Source organism: Terrapene carolina, unplaced genomic scaffold (assembly GCF_002925995.2).
Source record: "Terrapene carolina triunguis isolate 2854851 unplaced genomic scaffold, T_m_triunguis-2.0 Scaffold1018, whole genome shotgun sequence".
Lineage (NCBI taxonomy): Eukaryota > Metazoa > Chordata > Testudines > Emydidae > Terrapene > Terrapene triunguis.
In genome coordinates, this window is record NW_020665369.1 from 99,379 (window position 1) to 115,098 (window position 15,720).

At 47.1% G+C, this 15,720-nt stretch overlaps 1 protein-coding gene across 3 annotated transcripts in view; it reads right to left on the minus strand.

Moving 5' to 3' along the window:
• TCF20 (transcription factor 20) overlaps positions 1–15,720 on the minus strand; it is a 111,214-nt gene that overhangs the window by 64,064 nt on the left and 31,430 nt on the right. For all 3 annotated transcript variants that reach the window (XM_026661342.1, XM_026661341.1, XM_026661340.1), the window contains exon 2: positions 3,918–9,563. In XM_026661342.1, coding sequence (XP_026517127.1) covers positions 3,918–9,527 — 5,610 coding nt within the window. In that variant the 5' untranslated portion in view covers positions 9,528–9,563. The remainder of the gene's footprint in view (positions 1–3,917; positions 9,564–15,720) is intronic.

Genomic DNA, 15,720 nt, shown 5'->3' on the forward strand with positions numbered 1-15,720 from the left:
AGCGCTCGGGCTTCGGGCAGTCCCCATGCCTCTGGACCCTGCGCCCCCGGAGCCTGGGAGGGGAAGTGCCCGGCCGGCGGCTCAGGGTCCAGAGGCATGGGGGCTGCCCGAAGCCGGTAGCGCTCGGCCAGCTTGGCTCTTAAACAGAGCCGAAGAGTCAGGGGAGGAGCAGAGCAGCCGGAGCCCGGGAGGGGAAGTGCCCCGCTGGCAGTATTTTTCCCGGACATGTTCGGCTTTTTGGCAATTCCCCCCGGACGGGGGTTTGATTACCAAAAAGCCGGACATGTCCGGGAAAAAACGGACGTATGGTAACCCTATTAGCTAAATGAAGTAGGTTGGAGGGCTTTTGTTTTGTGGAACATTGGTCCACCTTTTGTGATCAGAGGAGACTGCATAGTTTGAATGGTCTCCACCTCAGTATAAGGGAAACCAATCTCCTTGGGGCAGACTCGCTGGAAGAGTCAGGCAGGCATCAAACTAATAAAAGGGGAGGGTAAAAATTAGGAAAGATTTGAGCACTCATTTAGCAAAGAACACAGATACTGAGAACCAAATTAATTAAGGATCCAAAGGACATGAAGATAAATTCTTTAATTGCCTATACACCAATACTAAGAGCCTAGGTAACAAACAAGAAGAATTAGAATTGCTCATTTATGAGCATAAATTCAATATAGCTGGTATTACTGAAAGCTGGTGGGATGAGTCACACAATTGGAATGTTGATAATCTATTGTTATAACCTATTTAGGAATGATTGAGTGGGCAAAAGGGGAAGAGAAGTGGCACTTTATATTAAAATGGACATTACCTGTTTCCGAGTCACTGATAACTCGGAAGAAAATGACCTTGAATGCCTATGGTTCAGCACCCTAACAGATAAAGCACAAACTGGTGGTTTAATGTTGGTGTCTGCTACATACCACCAAATCATGCTAGGGAACAGAATGACCAGCACTTTACACACCTACCTATAAATACATAGGAAAAAAAGCTGCATGATCATGAGGGACTTCAATTTGAATGACATGCTGGAGGTCTCATGCTGTCACTACTAAGACATCCTTGGAACTCTAAATATTCTAGATGACAATTTCCTAACTTTAAAAAAGTGTTGCAACCAATATAGGAGAATTCTATATTAGACCTCCTCAAGAGGAACTGATCGCAAAACTAAAAATTAATGACAGTTTAGGTATCTGACATTTATATTGTGCAAGCAGAATAAAAGTCCAAACCAGTAATATATATACACACACGTGTGTGCACACATATACACGCACACTCTTGGGTGTTTTAAAAGGGCCAATTTCACAAAGCTGAAAACAATTATGAGCCAAAGCAGCTGGGAGGAAGAACCAACTCAGAAAAAAAGTGAATAACTGAGAATTTACTAGATGTCCAACGAGCCACAATGGAGGAAGCCCATGCTGATTAAAAATCTGACCTGATTTAGAGGGGAAGGGAAGGCAGCTATTAAAAAAAACAAAAAAACATGACATATGGAAGAAAGGGAAGTTGAGAGTAATAAATATAAACAACAAATTAGGAATTGAAGACAATTGCTAAGGGAAGCAAAGGAACACAGAGAAATCTATAGTCAGCAGAGTTAAGGACAATAAGAAGGAGTTTTTAAGTATATTAGGAACAAAAAGAATCCTGACAAGGACACTGGTCCATTGCTATATGGAAACGGTAGAATCATTAATAATAATGCAGAAAAGGCAGAAGCGTTCAATAAGTATTTGTTTTATATTTGGGGAAAAAACAGATGATATAGTCTCATAATTAGATGAGAACACTTTCAGTTCTACCAATATCTCAGATGGATGTGAAATAGCAGCTACTAAAGTTAGACATTTTTGAAGTCAGCAGGTCCAGATAACTTGTATCTGAGAGTTTTAAAAGAGCAGGCTGAGGAGCTCCTGGACAGTTACCATTGATTTTCAATAAATCTTAGAGCACCAGGAAAGTTCAGAAGAATGGAAGAAAGCTAATGTTGTGCCAATATTATAAAGGGTAAATGGGATGACCCAGGTAATTATAGGACTATCAGTCTAACATCTATTCCAGGCAAAATAATGGAGTGGATAATATGGGACTCCATTAATAAAGAATTAAAGGAGAGTAATATAATTAAATGTCACTCAACAAGGGTTTATGGAAAATAGATCCTGCCAAACTAACTTGGTACTCTTTTTAGACGAGATTACAAGTTTGGTTGATAAAGGTAATAGTACTGATGTAATATACTTAGACTTCTGTCAGGCATTTAACTTGGTACCACATAATATTTTGATTAAAAATTAGAATGATATACAATTAACAGGACACGCACTAAATGGATTAAAAACTGGCTGATACGTCTCTAAATGTAATTGAGGAATCATCATCAAGCAGATACGTTTCTAATGGAGTCCTGCAGGGACTGGTTCTTGGCCCTACGCTATTTAACATTTGTATCAATGACTTGGAAGAAAACAAAATAATCAAGGATAGTTTGCAGACAATGCAAAATTGGGGGAGTGATAAATAATGAAGAGGATAGGTCACTGATTCAGAGTGATCTTGATTGCTTGGTAAACTGGGTGCAAGCAAACAATGCATGTTTTAATATAACTAAATGTAAATGTATACATCTAGGAGCAAAAAAATGCAGGCCATACTTACAGGATGGGGGAATACTGAGGGAAGCAGTGACTCTGAAAAAGAACTGGGGGTCGGGGTGGGTAATCAGCTGAACATGAGCTCCCAGTGCGACGCTGTGGCTAAAAGGGCTACTGTAATCCTTGGATGCATAAACAGACGAATTCTGAGTAGGAGTAGAAAGGTTATTTCGCCTCTGTATTTGGCGCTGGTACGACCACTTCTGGAATAGTGTGTCCAGTTCTGGTGTTCATAATTCAAGAAGGATGTTGATAAATTGAAGAGGGTTCAGAGAAGAACCACAAGAATGATTAAAGGATTAGAAAACATGCCCTGTAAAGACAGACAAAAGGAGCTGAATCTGTTTAGCTTAAGAAAGAAAAGGTAATGGGGGGACTTGATTATAGTCCTTAAGTACCTACCTGGGGAACAGTTATTTAATAACATGCTCTTCGATTTAGCAGAGAAAGCTATAACACAATCCAGTGGCTGGAAGTTGAAGACAGACAAATTCAGACTGGCAATAAGGCATAAGTTTTAACAGTGAGAGTAATTAACCACTGGAACAGTTTATCCAAGTTCTTGGTGGATTCTCCATCACTGGCAGATTTTAAATCAAGATTGGATGTTTTTCTAAAAAGATATACTTTCGGAATTATTTCAAGGAAGATCTATGGCCTGTGTTAAACAGGAGGTCAAGCAAGATGATCACAATGGCTCTTTCTGGCCTGGGAATCTATATAGACATCCCCAAGACCTCACATCCTGGCAACTATCTCTCTGGCCAATAAGGACTAGACAGTACTCTTTTCGAAGCTCATCAATACACACAATACACCTTGATCCAGGCTTGCAGCACCACTAGCTAGTCTAAATGGCCTCCCTACTACAAAGGCCACACCTACACTTTTGTGGTTGTAGGATATTAATCAGTATTTAATAGAAACTGGATAAAGAACAAGGCTGAGATCTTCATGGATATACAAATCCCTTAGACAACTAATTCTCATTAAAATTAATAGGTACTAGAGCATCCAAATCCTTCAGGTGGCTTTAAAAATCTCAGCCCAAACTAAATTTCACTAGGTGACCTAAAGTAGGATTTTTACCCTTCATCAAAAGGTAACTACTGAAGATTTATATAGAGAGGAAACATGGATGCTTGAGGTATAGCAGAAAGAAAAAAAGGATATCACAGGGAGGGAAAAATTCTATGGTTGCAAAAGGAAAAACCTTTCATCCATCAATACATAGTAAATTCTGGTACTCACCATCTCTCTTGCTATTTCCACAGCTTCCTGCAGCCCATAGAGCCTGCCACACACCAGGTAGATTCCATTGGCCCAGAGAATACAACCCTCGTGGACCCAAAATTCATTGCTGTCAAGAGGTAGTTCAGGAATTTGTAACTCCAGTTCAGGGCCACCTTCTGAAGTGGGCATGGGGGCTTTTAAGTCCAAGGGAGTCTTTTCACTGCCACTGCCACCCTCAGTGGTTGCTTTCTTACAAGCAGCTCCCCTTGAAAGTGACCGAGGGGCCCCACCACAATCCTCAGAGCGATGCCGCCTCTTAAAGCGGGGGTGGGCAGCCAGGCTTCTCTGTTCTTTCTGTTGTTGCTGTTCTTCTTCCTCTTCTGTATCGGTCTTGGAGCCATTAGAAGCACTTTTGTGTCGTACCTTGACCTTGCTTTGCATTTCTGAGGCCCTCTTGGGAGGCGGGTTTTTGGGCAGCGTAGCTGCATAATCCTGGGGATAGAAAGGCCCAAAGAGGTCTCCCATGTTGCGGTAACTGGCCCACTTTCCACACAGGCAGCAAACCAGATGCCCCAAGACAGAAGACTCAGTTATCACGGGGCCCTGCAGCATGAAAGTTGAGGTGGGCAGAACTTTGCTCTCAGTGTTGCTAGGAGGGGGTGTCAGTGACCTTTGTCCCTTTCGGCCCCTCACCAACTTGTTCTGCTCTTCTTCCTCTGCATTGATGATTGTGCACACAGCGCCTATCTCACACTTGTTTACCACATGAATGTATGGGAAAAAGGACTTGTTCTTGGTGTCAGTTTTATCCAGCGACTGGGTGGCATACTTCAGCTTGATCTCTGGTTCTTGAGGTTCCACAATTGGAGTGGCCCGTCTAGTTTTCCGCTTTCGTGGTTGTGCTGCAGGTTTCCTCCTCTCCCTCCTTTGTCTCTTAGGTTTTGGTTCTCCACCTCTTGTCCCTTCTGATGGCTGTGGTGGTAGCGGCACTGGTGGAGGAGGAGGTGGTGGTGGCTGCTGCTGCTGCTGCTTCTTCTGCTTGTTTACGCTACCAATAGGCCTCCCCTTTTTCTTTCCCGAGGGGAAGTATCCCTTTGGAGGGAAGCCATCTGGCTTAGGTGAAATATTTGTCATATCTCCATCTTTTTCTTCAGACTTTGGGTTTGGTTCAGAAATCAACATACTGGAAGGAGAAACTGTTTTTGAGTCAGGAAACATCAGAGTTCCAGCTCCACTTAAGGATCCATCTAATCGTCCTTGACTACCAGACTTCTGTGAAGGTGGTGTGGCAACATTGGCCCCAGATACCTCTTTACTGACACTAGCAACTTCAGGTGTCTCCTTCTTGACTTTGTCATCCCCACTGCTGTGCCACTCTTCTGAAGATCTTGGCAGAGATGTTTCACTAGTCAATTCCTGGCTCACTTGCCCCACTGGATCTGACACAGTCTCCCCTTTTCTCTTTTCTGTCTCTGGTCCATGACTTACCAAACTCCCACCTTCAGGTGGTCCACATTTGAGGGACAGGATGTCATCAAGGGTGACTGCATCTGCACCAGTTTCAGCACTGTTGGAGGAAACACTTCTCCTGATGTTGGGGGATGTAATCTTTTGAACAATAGCTTCCAGTTTCAATCCCCGCCCCTTCCGTGGGGGCAATATTTTGGTCTTAGCTGGGCTTGTGAGGGAAACAGCAGGGCAATTCCTGTTGTCAGGACTTTGGAGATCCTTGGAGGAGTCTCCCTTTGGGAGTGGCTTGCCAGCATCTTGGCTTAGAGATGAATGTGCATAGGAGTTGAATGCTTTGTCAGCTCCTTCCTTTGAGGGGAGAAGCAGTCGCCCTTTATCTTCTGTGCCACTGTTCTTCATATCCTGTGACTGTCTTTTGCTGGGAATAGGAGAAATGAAAGAACGGACCCTCCTCCTCATAATTAAGGGGTTTTGAGGAGACTGGTCTTCTTGGCTAGGGAGCCTCAGCATCGCATTACTAGGTTTGGGCAAATCCACAGATTCCTCCCGCCTATGCCCATCACTATCTTGAGAGCAAAACCTTTTCTGATTGGTTGCTCCTAGAGGCCCACTGTTCTTGGCAGGAGAGATCTGCCGGGAGAGATCCCAACCAGATTCCTGTTGCTGCATCTTCTGGACACCATGTTTTAATTCGGTGCATTTGTTTTGTGTACCATCACTCCCTATGAGACAGCGCCCAGCTTCTTGGCTTCCAGTATCATGGTAAGAGCTAGCCTGGATGTACATCATTGCTTCCTTGTCATTTTTCAAGGGACTCCTTACTCTCTCAAGGAACTGCTGTTGTCTTGGACTCTTCCTTGCCCCTTCCTGCCTGTGCTGAGCTGCAGCAATCACACCCTGTGCAGAACTGCTGCTCCAATCTTTGTATTCTTCTTGCTGCTGGTGGTATATCTGCCTTTTGTAATGATACTGGGAATTCAAACTTTGGTTAGGGTCACCAAAAGCATGAGACCTAGTGTTTGTGTGATATGCCGAAGCCAAAGATGAGCCTTCAGAGTTCTGAGGGAAGGGAGAATGCAAAGAACCCCTGCTGACCCTCTCAGACAGTGTCATGTGTGGATTCATGTGGTGGAAGTCCGTTCCTGGGCCTCTGCTCCTGCCTGGTGACATCTTCAGTTTGTCAGCCAGATCCTGATATTGAGAAGGTGATTTACCTCTCATGCCCTCTCTGCTGCTTCCCATTCTTCCAGGTGCTCGTCTTAGCTGTGTGGATCTGCTGTCCTGCTGGGAGATGTAGTCTGGAGTAGAATCAGGGGCTGCAGCTCCAGGGTTGGCATTGCCTCGGAAAGACTCATGCTTAACATTGGCAGGATGACAATGGTCTCCTGATTTTTTACTGTTGAGATTGACTGAGGTCTTGGCCTGTTCAAAATCTTCCTCTTTTATTTGCCCACTATGAGACTTCAATTTTGTTTCCATGGACACCAGGCCACCAGGGAGGATGACTGACTGGCCTAAACCAGGAGTGAGACGTTCACTCCTCCCACTTCTGGCCTCAGCACCTATGTGACCCATTGGGTGAGGCCCAGGATCTCTGACAAGCTGCCTTAATGGAGATATGTCACAGATCACTGATCTTCTCTCTGAGAGTGTTCCCCCTTCATGGGTTGAAGACTGTGACTCTATCTCAAACTTTCTAGGGATAGGATAGTCAGCCAGATTGATCTGTTTTATCTCAGGAGCTGTGCCACTTGATTTCCTATCCCAGGGGCCCCAGTGAGGACTTTCCAGGAGAGACCCTATGCTTTTATTTAGGAGACTCCTATTGGTTAATTCATTGGTTTGACTAATTAGAATGTTGGGCCTCATGGCTCCTTCCAGGCTTCCAGCCAGGCCTGGATGTTCTTGTGCATTCCTAGCATATCTTCTGTCTGGGTGGTGGTGATAACCCTGCAAGACCTCCTGCAGAAGACTGGGAAACTTCTCATTCCTGCCCTTTCGCTCACTATGCCCTGGAAAATCCCCTTTTTCTTGACCTGAAGGATACTGAGGAAAGCCACCAATATTTCTCTGCATGCCAGCCCCAAGGTTGTCCTTATAGCTGTACCTCAAACTGCCAGGCGATTTGGAAGGTTCTGTTCTGCCAGGAAAACTTGAGCCAATGATTGCATGGCCAGGCTGGCTGTTTCCCTCTCCATTGTGGTTAGTATTGTTATCCCCACTCTTACTCCCTTTGCTCCCTCCTTGAGGCTCTGACTGTGGTAACACCTGCCCAGTTTCTTTTAATCCACTGGTACCAGGAGGCGCTTGGGTAGCTGGAGGAGCATCATCCTGTGAGGATTTATCCTGCCCGCCTGATTTTTCTACTCGGCCTGTCATGGCCTCCCGAGAGACTATCACCCCAACTGTCTTTTCGTTCACTTTTGGGGTGGCATCCACTGCTATCAGAACTTCCTTTTCACCCGGGGAACCCACATCTTCCCTAACTGTAGGGCTGGTACTGAGTTTGGCTGGCTCATTCTGAGAGCCTTGTGCTGGTGACAAGTTGGATCGCTCTAAGTTACCCCGATTGTAGGTAGTGTCAGAACTAGTGCTCTGGCCACTCAGTTGTCTGACCCTCTCTCCATGGTCCTCTGAACTGCTAGAGCAGCCGCCATCGAGGGACTCTGCCAGGGGAGACTTAAGCTGCTCCTCTGCCTGGGAGGAGCCTTCTGAGTTGGTGCAACTGTCAGCTTTTTTAGACGACGATGACCTTTTGGAACTTTTTTTCTGAGGTGCCAAGGCATCTGAAAGTAACATGTGCTGGACTGTGTTAGGAAGGTTGGCCACTTGAGAGCTTAAAGCACTTAGGCTGCTCAGCCCTGGATCTGTAAGTCTCTTCTCCTGAAGTCCTTCCAGCCCAAATCCCTTGAATCCTCCACCATGAGCATTGGGGCTCGGCATCATGGATGGTGTTGGGCTAAGCTGAGGCATCATCTGTAAAATTCGATTTCTAGAGCCTATCGACATATTGCCTTGCCCACACTGGAGGTTTTCCCCACTTGGCATGAGGGGTGATGGAGTAGAGCTGCAGCTTGGAGACTGGACCACTGAGGCAGCTGGAGATGGGTTGGATATAGGACTGAAGTTCTGATGGAACTGCATGGGAGATCTCACAGGGACTTCAGCTTGGCTGTACTGTCCCACTTGACTTTGAAGAGATAGCTTGGTGGCAGCATTTGAGTACTGCATTACATGCTGTGAGGGGTGCTGTTGCTGCTGCCCCTGCTGCCCACCCTGGGGCATCTTAGACTGGTCAAAACTTTTTATTGGCTGAGTCTGAAAGCTGTAATTAGATTGAGTCCCATATCCCTGTGAATTAGAACCTACAGCATGACTTTCATACTGTGAACCAGAATTCACACTGTAACTGCCATCATAGTTCTGCCCAGACTGCCCAAAACGCTGTGGGGAGGGGAAAGAGGAAGAGGAAGAAGCAGGGGGTTGATAGTGTTGGCTGAATTGACCCACTCGTAACTGGTACCCAGAAGCAGAGGAAGGCAGGGCAGATGGACGCTGCATTGGCTGCAAGTGGGAGGTGCTAGACGCAGGCTGGCTGGATGCCTGTGGTAAAGGCTGATGGGATTGATAGAGCTGCTGTCTCAGCTGTTGCACCTGCTGCTGCTGGCTGGAAGCCTGCTGCTGATACTGGGTACTCCCTGGAGAGAAAGGACCAGTATAATCCTGCTGATAGTGAGATACACCCCCAAGGGCTGAATGCTGTGTTTGGAACTGGCCCACATGTCCCTCGCTCCCGTACTGGCTCCCAAAGTTGCTTCCTTGGGGTGGCCCGTAGCTCTGCACTGGTCCAGACGGCCTGCGCTGAGGTGGCTGCTGCCCACCTGCTGCCACTGTATCCTTGTTGGAGGCCATGTAGTAAAACTCTCCTGCTTCTTTTCTAAAACCTTGGTAGCTCTGGTGCCCAGAGCTCTCACCAGCCATTGCTGCAGATGCTCCTGTTGCTCCCCGGCGCCCACTGCCAGCACCTCCTCCAAAGCTCTGGAACATCTGGGCCTGCTGGCGGGGGCTAAATTCTTCTAGCCGGGAGGCCCCGTGCACTTCCTGTGGGTAGCTCTGCTGGTTTCCGTGGTAACTGCTTTGCTCCCGAAAGGACTGCATGCTGTTCAGCACCAGAGTGACCCCTCGATAGCCCTCCTGGAAAAAAAGGAAAAAAAGTTAGCAAATTCACGTCTCCCAGTCATATCATCAGTAAAATTAAACTATAGTATTTAGCAGTAATTCAAATTTAACACCTCTCCTACCATCCAGCTCTATCAATGCTTAACACCTTAGCCACCCCTGGTAACTGAGGAAACAGGATTCCCATTTGTGCTGAGAAGTCAAAAGTGTTCATCACTCCCTACCCAGTTACAGCAGCATTCCAACATTAATGCATTTTATAAAGGCTCCTCCCAACTGTCAGCAATTGGGTTGTGTCCCCCAGAAGAACTAAACATTTCGCTAAACCAATTCAAGTGGGAGAACGACTCCTATTTCAGTAACACTGACTCCCACCCCTAAATTATCCCCTACAGGCCAGGAGATGCTGAGAGTGGAGTAACTGTATTTTGTTACTACTGTGGAAGTCTGAACTAATGGCAAAAATTATATAAATTATCTTAAGTTATTGAGACCTATAGTAAGAAAAAATATCCAGAGACCCAGAAGCCTCTCTCCAAACATCCTCCGTTAGAAGTCAGTCCAGATGTAAATGAGACAAGATCAAAGAGGGCCCTAAAATCAAAATTATCTGGGAAACTGCAGAGGGACAGTCAACAACTCACCCAAATACATCTCTGTTCACTATACCCAAGCATCCCTACGACGACGCATGAATGAGAAGCAGCACTCCAAGAAAGTAACTGTATTCCCCGACCTAGACTCCCAGCCAAAGCTTGCTTGGTTCTATTAGATGGAAAGTCACGTCCAGGTAGACTGCAGCTATCCACCTCTACTTGAGCAGCAGCCTATAGCTTCACCCCATACCAAGAAAAAGATGGTTTATATTGGCTTGGATAAAGTTAACTGAGACCATTTTATTAAAAAGCCAAAAATATACTTCTTAAATACCTGGTATACACCACCTATATTCACATCACCATCCCATGAAGTTACATTTCAAGGAAGTTTCCCTATATATCTCAATATTCATGTCTCAGTCCTTGAGAAGGAGTCATGAGATCTAACTGCAGAACTGGTATGGAATTCAGCCTTATATTTCAGCAGAAGCCTGACATTTGTTGCTAGCTGAACAAATTTGTGTGTATTGTCCTTTTCAGAATTAAAAATGAATGTGCAATCTACATAAGGGCCTATTGTTTCTGACATCCCAGCTACCCTCCACCAGTGCACAAATGGGGGAGGCAACATGGAGACAAACTTATCCAACCCATCCTCAGGCTTTAGAGTAAGGCACACAGACACACAGGAAATGAAGGGCATGTCTACACTACAACATTTAAATGATTTAAGTTGGGTCAACCTACAGGCACTGCAGTAATTAAATCAGCTGTTTGTGTTCACATTATGCTCCTTCTGTCAGTGGTGCACGTCCTCCCCATGAGCACTCGCACTGAGTTGAGTGAGGCATTGTGGGGCTCTGTCCATCAGCCTGGGTCTCCGGCCATCAAAGGCAGCACCAGGCAATGTAAGCAATGCAGTGTCTATACGAACACTACGTCAACTAACTACACCTCTACCCCGATATAACACGACCCGATATAACACGAATTCGGATATAACGCAGTAAAGCGGTGCTCCGGGGGGGCAGGGCTGCGCACTCCAGCGATCAAAGCAAGTTCAATATAATGCGGTTTCACCTATAACACAATAAGACAGCGTTATATCAGGGTAGAGGTGTACATCAACCTAAGTGCTATGCCTCTCGCAAAGGTGAAGCTTGGCGTAGCTGGCAAGTTAAATCAGCGGGAGGAACTTTGTAGTGTAGACGCTTACACAAATTAGGTTGACTACCTTACATCAACCTAACTCTTTAGTGTAGATCAGGCCTGAGAAACAGGACAAGAAAAACACAAGTATAAAGTGGTGTCTCCAGGCTATGGATGGAGAAATTAGAGACGCACCTATTGTAACAGATAGCTGTTATGCAGCTACCCTCTGGGCTCCACAATCAGAAATACTCCCACACTTCAGTTTTTGAGTCTACCCCAAGTCTTTCCTTTTGTATCCACTTTTCAAAAGATGACCTCCTTCCCACTCCTCACAAGATCAGGCTTTTCCATAGGACTCCAGACTCATTCTAACACATCATTTAAAACAGGTTTACCCCATACACATTAAAAAAAAAAAAAGTCTCAGAAGCTTTTTCTACACTAAAGAAGTTTTGCAAAACTTTCCCACCATTGCTAACTCCTGTTCAACTCCAACAGTATCAGTAGCATTAGGAGCTCTAGTGTAGCCAGGACATTTTAAGCCTTATTTCATCTATTGCTTCTTTTAAAGGTTGACTCTTCTAAAGCTGGTTTACACCTAAAATTTAGATCGACCTAGCTATGTCGCTCAGGGCTATGAAAAATTTTGCACGTAGTTAGGTCGACCTAACCTCCACTTGTGGATGCAACTAGGTCAATGGAAGAATTTTGCCGTCAACCTAGCTACTGCCTCTTAAGGGGGTAGATCTACTACAGCAATGGAAAAATCCCTTCCATCGCTGTAGCATGTGTCTACATTATAGCACTACAGAGGCCTAGCTGCAGTGCTGTAGCTGTGCCACTGCAGTATCTGTAGCGTAGACATACCCTTAGCGTTCCAAAAATCCAGTACTTACTCAGATTGCTCTGAAAATTGGTGCACCTCTCAGGAGTGTAGGGTAGGGTTAGTGATCCAACTTTGGGGCATTTAAGCAAGGGGTTCCTGAGATACAGGTTCCCCATCCCCAAGAAAAACCCCAGCATCTCTTGAGATTGACAGATTCTACCAATGGTTTTTGCACAGACCCAAGGATAAAATCATAGCTCTAATAATGACCAAAATGGTCTCAATTGCTCACACTTACCCCAATTTGTGCATGATACCCACTAACACTTTGAGGGACCAAAATTGAAAACGGTATTCGAAAAATAGTTTTGCTCTCTAGACATGCCCATGCCTAATGCTCATGGGCCAAACAAATTACACTGCACACATGCAGACAGACAGAGTGCCCAAGAAGGTTACTACCCAGCTACAACTCATAGAGCTTGTGCGGCTCAAGGGCCATTGAACCGAGCAACAAGCAGGCATGTAGGCTGGAACCCAAGCCTTGGCAGAAAGCTGAAAATGAAACAAGTACATTGCTACAATCTGCCTCTGTCAAAGGGGTTCTTGTTTTGGGGAAATGTAAAAGACAGTTACCTTTTCCGTAACTGGTGTTCTTTGAGATGTGTTGCTCATGTCCATTCCATATTAGGTGCGTGTGTGCGCCACATGTACCAGTGCCGGAAGTTTTTCCCTCAGCAGTATCCGTAGGGAACCAGCTCTGGCACCCCTAGGGTCATGCCTGCATGGCGCGCTATAAGGAGCGCCACTGGCCCCCCCGCCCATCCTCAGTTCCTTCTGGCCGGAAATTCCAACAGTGGGTAAGGAGGGCAGGTCATAGAATGGGTATAAGCAACACATCTAGAAGAACACCAGTTACGGAAAAGGTAGCTGTCTTTTTTTCTTCGAGTGCTTGCTCATGTCCATTTCATATTAGGGGACTCCAAAGCAGTACCCCTGGAGGTGGGTAGGAGTTCACAGACGTGTAGACTGCAACACAGCTGTGCCAAACCCAGCATCGTCCCTGGCCTGCTGAGTGATGGCATAATGAGCGGTAAACGTGTGCAGAGGCCCACATTATGGCTCTACAGATGTCCTGGATAGGGATGTGCGCCAGGAAGGCCGCCAAAGAAGCCCACTCAAAGAGAGCACAGGCGCTGACAATCAGCGGCGGTGGAACGCCCGCCAAGTCCTATCAGGTCCTTATGCACGAGGTGATCCAATTGGAAATCTTCTGCGAGGACACCAGGTGACCCTTCATCCTATCCACTGTAGCGATGAAAAGTTGAGATGATTTACGGAAAGGCTTGGTACGTTCTAAGTAAAAAGCCAAGGCCCTACGGACATCCAGGGCGTGAAGATGCCTTTCTTCACTGGTCTTGTGCGGTTTGGGACAGAACACCGGGAGGAAGATGTCCTGGTTCACATGGAAGATGGAGACCACCTTTGGCAGGAAGGCTGGGTGGGGCCGCAACTGAACCTTATCTTTGCAGATGACCGTGTACGGTGGTTCTGAGGTCAAGGCTTTACATTTCCAAGACCCTTCTTGCTGACATCACCGCCACCAGGAACACGACCTTCCATGACAGATGGGAAAGGGAGCAGGACCCCAGCGGTTCAAAGGGCGGGCCCATGAGCCTACAGAAGACCAAGTTAAGATCCCACTGCGGGACGAAAGCCTGCACCTGCGGGAAGAGTCTCTCCAGCCCTCTCAAGAATCTGATCATCATGTCACGGGAGAACACCGCCTGTCCTTGGATTGGCAGATGAAAAGCAGAGATGGGCGCAAGATGCACTCTAATGGAAGAGTGTGCCAGCCCCTGGTTCCTCAAATGGAGCAGGTAGTCCAGGACAGCCTGTATGTAGGAAGGTGAGGGAGAGATGCCCCGTTCGGATGCCCAGCAGGAAAACCTGGTCCACTTGGCCAGGTAATTCAGTCTAGTTGAGGGCTTCCTACTTTCCAGGAGGACCTGTTGGACTCCTTCCGAACAGGTCCACTCCGCCGGGTTCGGCCACACAGTATCCATGCTGAGAGGTAGAGGGACCCGAGATTGGGGTGTAAGAGCTGACCGTGGCCCTGCAACAGCAAGTCCGGTCAATAGGGCAGGGGCCAGGGAGGGGCCACTGACAGGCTCATGAGTGCGCCAAACCAATGCTGGCGAGGCTACGCCAGGGTGATCATAACAACCTGCACCTGGTCTCTCTTGATCTTTGCCAGGGCCCTGCTGATGACTGGAATCTTAGGGAAGGTGTACATCAGGCTCCCTGACCACGGTAGGAGGAAAGCATCGAGAGGGAGTCCTTGCTCAGACCCTGTCAAACAAAACTGGTGGCATTTCCTGTTCTGTCTGGTAGCAAACAGGTCCATTTGGGGAGCTCCCCACCTTTGGAAGATCATGCAGGCTACCTCTTTATGGAGCGACCACTCGTGGTGAAAGGAGAAGTCCCTGCTGAGCTGGTCTGCCAGTGTATTCCTGATGCCGGGAAGGTGACAGCTTCCAGGTGTATTTCGCGGCTGATGCAGAAGTCCCACAGACGGAGCACTCTTGATAGAGAGCCGACGAGCACATTCCCCCTTGCCTGTTAATGTAGAACATCGAGGCTGTGTTGTCCATCAGCACTCGTACCACCTTGCCCGACAGGTGGGGCAAGAAGACTCCACACGCCAGCTGGACTGCTCAGAGCCTCTTTGACATTTATGTGTAACCGTGCCTCCTCCGGGGACCACATCCCATGTCTGGAGGTTGCTGAGATGCGCCCCTCAGCCCAGGTATCCAACACCAACTCAATGGAGTGAGGAGGGTTGTTGAACAGAATCCCTTCCAGGGCTGTCCTGCGGTCAGTCCACCATTGCAGTGAGGGAAGTATCACCTGGGGAATGGCAAAGATCTTCTCCAAGGGGTCTCGGGACTGCGAATAGACCATCGCCAGCCATTGTTGCAGGAGTCACATCCATAGCCTGGCATGGAGGACCATGTAAGTAAACGCTGCCATGTGGCCTAGCAGGCATAGGCAGACCTTGGCTGTAGTCAGAGGGAACACAGAGACTTCCGCAATGAGGTTCGCTATCGTGTGGAACCTTTCCAGCTGCAGGACGCTCTGACGCAGGTAGAGTCGAGGACCGCTCCAATGAACTCTATCCTCTGCACTGGCACCAATGTCAACTTTTTGTTGTTCACCAGCAGGCCCAGAGAGCAGCACGTGGCTTGAAGTACCGCGACATCCCTTCAAACTTGAGACCTGGAGCCACTCTTGACGAGCCAGTCATCGAGGTACAGGTAGATCTGGATACTTCAGTGCCTGAGGTAAGCCGCCACCACCAATATGAACTTGGTAAACACCCTCGGTGCTGTCGCCAGGCCGAACAGGAGGACGGTAAATTGGTAGTGGTGGGGACCCACCATAAACCAGAGGAAGCATCTGTGTCCTCGAAAGATCGCTATGTGGAAGTATGCATCCTTCTAGTCGAGGGCAGCATACCAGTCTCCCGGATCCAGAGAGGGGATAATAGAAGCCAGAGAGACCACTTTAGCTTCTGTAGGTACTTGTTGAGGTC